Raw genomic sequence first — 2,153 nt, forward strand, 5'->3', positions numbered from 1 at the left:
TGACTGTCCTTAACAACACTACTCACTACTGCATTGGTGCTTCAGGGTTGTAGAGGAATATGTGTGCCTCACCAGTGAGTAAAAAAAGTCTTATATTATGGATGAGATTTTTGATTGGTTTGGCCTTTATTTTCCCCACTTCATTTTACTATTTCTTTCTTTATGGAGCTGATATGAAGATAATAAGCAGCTTATGCTCTGTCCATGTATTCCATCCTACTAGTATAAGAGAGCTGTGTGTGTGTGTGTGTGTGTGTGTGTGTGTGTGTGTGTGTGTGTGTGTGTGTGTGTGTGTGTGTGTGTGTGTGTGTGTGTGTGTGTGTGTATGGGGAACTGTGCAATGACAATAAAGGCTGGTCTGTTCTATTCTAGCCCCGCCCCCTTCCTTGATGGAACGGATGGACATGAGGTCACAGTGACCTTGAACTTTAATGATAAACCGTGATCAAAATCCTTACGGTTAGTATTACCGTTTCAAATGTTGATTATCATTAAAATCCTGTTACCGTGATTACCGTGTCACTGTGATTAAAAACACGGTGACCTCACGACCGGTTCCATCCTCGGTAACGCCATATCTCAGGAACGCCTTGAGGGAATTCCTTCAAATTTGGCTCAAACATCCATTTGGACTCTAAAATGAACTGATCCTAAATTAAGCCAAGTTATTGGTTGCAATTTGAAGGGGGAAGTTTTACATTCAATCATCGTATAAAAAAATAAAATAAATCAGACAATGCAATAAAATTCCGAGTCCTCTTTGTCCGAGACCAAGTAAAAATACAGTCGAGTCCTATACGGAGATGATCAAAATGCGGTCTTGAGTACTACAACACTCATTTCTCCACTCACGAGAATATAACACTTCACACTGCCCCATAGCCCCAGGCTAAGGCATTCTGTTAGCCAGGGCTAGTGTGAAAAGCCCTTTAGATGTGGGGTAGTTGCTGCTCTAACACTATCAGAGGCTCACCCATCATTCAGATGTCAGGTCAAATGTTGCATCTTTTGGCACAGATGACCTCACACACATGCCAGCTTACCTATAGCAGAATGTATTACATATTGATTTATAGATGTATTGTATTTTGATGATGTTATCAGATAGTGGGCCAATTTCATGCATTTTTCAGGGGCGCTTTTTAAAGAAAGAGATATGTGCAACTTTCTGCCTGTTCATTGCTTGATGCGTTGACTGCTCCAACCTGGGGACTGATAGCAAAGTATATCATCCATTTTGTGCTTTACGTGAAATTTCCCTGAAAAGGAGTGCTAGCTTTGTCGCCTGGAAAGCTTGCCGTAGCGACATTCCACCTCCCACAGAACAAAATGCAGAACTTGATCAAAGTCACATAGTTTCTACAGTAAATGCATTCCACATCTGCTCTGTGCTGCACATAATTTTACAGATGATTGATTGTGTTGTGTTTCTGCTTGCTGGACAGGTCTGACAGTCCATTGTTTCTTTTCTCTTCAATCTGGAGTATTCTTCACGGCAATCCGGTTCCCTACCAGGAAATTTTAGGGCCAGTTCCAGTAAAGGCAGTTGCTTCCGGCAAATTCAGTATATCAAACCGCAAAATATTTGGTTGATGACAGATGTTGAAAGATCTTCTGCCATGCCCTGGATGTCTATAAAAAGCAAAGAGCTCATCACCTGCAGCATCCAGCAGTCGCAAGACAGGTGAGCTTCACTCATGACTTCTCTCCTCCTCCTCCTTTAGGAACAGACACTTATCACTGAACTTGTACTAGAGACCACTGAACAGCAGCTGAAACAATGCTCTGATTTTTTTTTACTGTATTCCAGATTTGAAGTTGGACAGGAGAGACCCTTCATCATCATGACTCCAGTTATCCTCTTCCTCCTCGTCTCAGTGATGAGCAGGACAGTCTTCTGCGATCCTCCGGTAAGCTTGACCCTCTCACCACTAACCTCGGAGGTTCACTGGGCTTTGAGATGATGTTACATGTTCATCTACTCAGTCACAGTAGATTCTACTGCACTGCAGCTGCATATTAAATCAATCATTGCAATGTTGTGCCTTTGTGCTGCAGGGTGCAACAACAACTGATGATGAGCCGGGTGAGTTTTAATAACATATAACAGTGATTTTTCATTTGACTGTACATTGTGATGTCTTTACTTCTCT

The 2,153-nt window shown here is 42.1% G+C and overlaps 1 protein-coding gene across 1 annotated transcript in view; it reads left to right on the forward strand.

Annotated features, from left to right (window-relative positions):
- Nucleotides 1-1,619: 1,619 nt before the first annotated feature.
- LOC310791434 (hatching enzyme 1.2-like) overlaps nucleotides 1,620-2,153 on the forward strand; it is a gene marked incomplete at its 5' end in the record, with an annotated part of 4,121 nt that continues 3,587 nt past the window's right edge. Inside the window, 3 exons of the mRNA XM_083653131.1 lie at nucleotides 1,620-1,684; nucleotides 1,811-1,910; nucleotides 2,059-2,086. Coding sequence (XP_083509257.1) covers nucleotides 1,620-1,684; nucleotides 1,811-1,910; nucleotides 2,059-2,086 — 193 coding nt within the window. The remainder of the gene's footprint in view (nucleotides 1,685-1,810; nucleotides 1,911-2,058; nucleotides 2,087-2,153) is intronic.

Source organism: Poromitra crassiceps (genome assembly GCF_964638095.1).
Source record: "Poromitra crassiceps genome assembly, chromosome: 16".
Taxonomy (NCBI): domain Eukaryota; kingdom Metazoa; phylum Chordata; class Actinopteri; order Beryciformes; family Melamphaidae; genus Poromitra; species Poromitra crassiceps.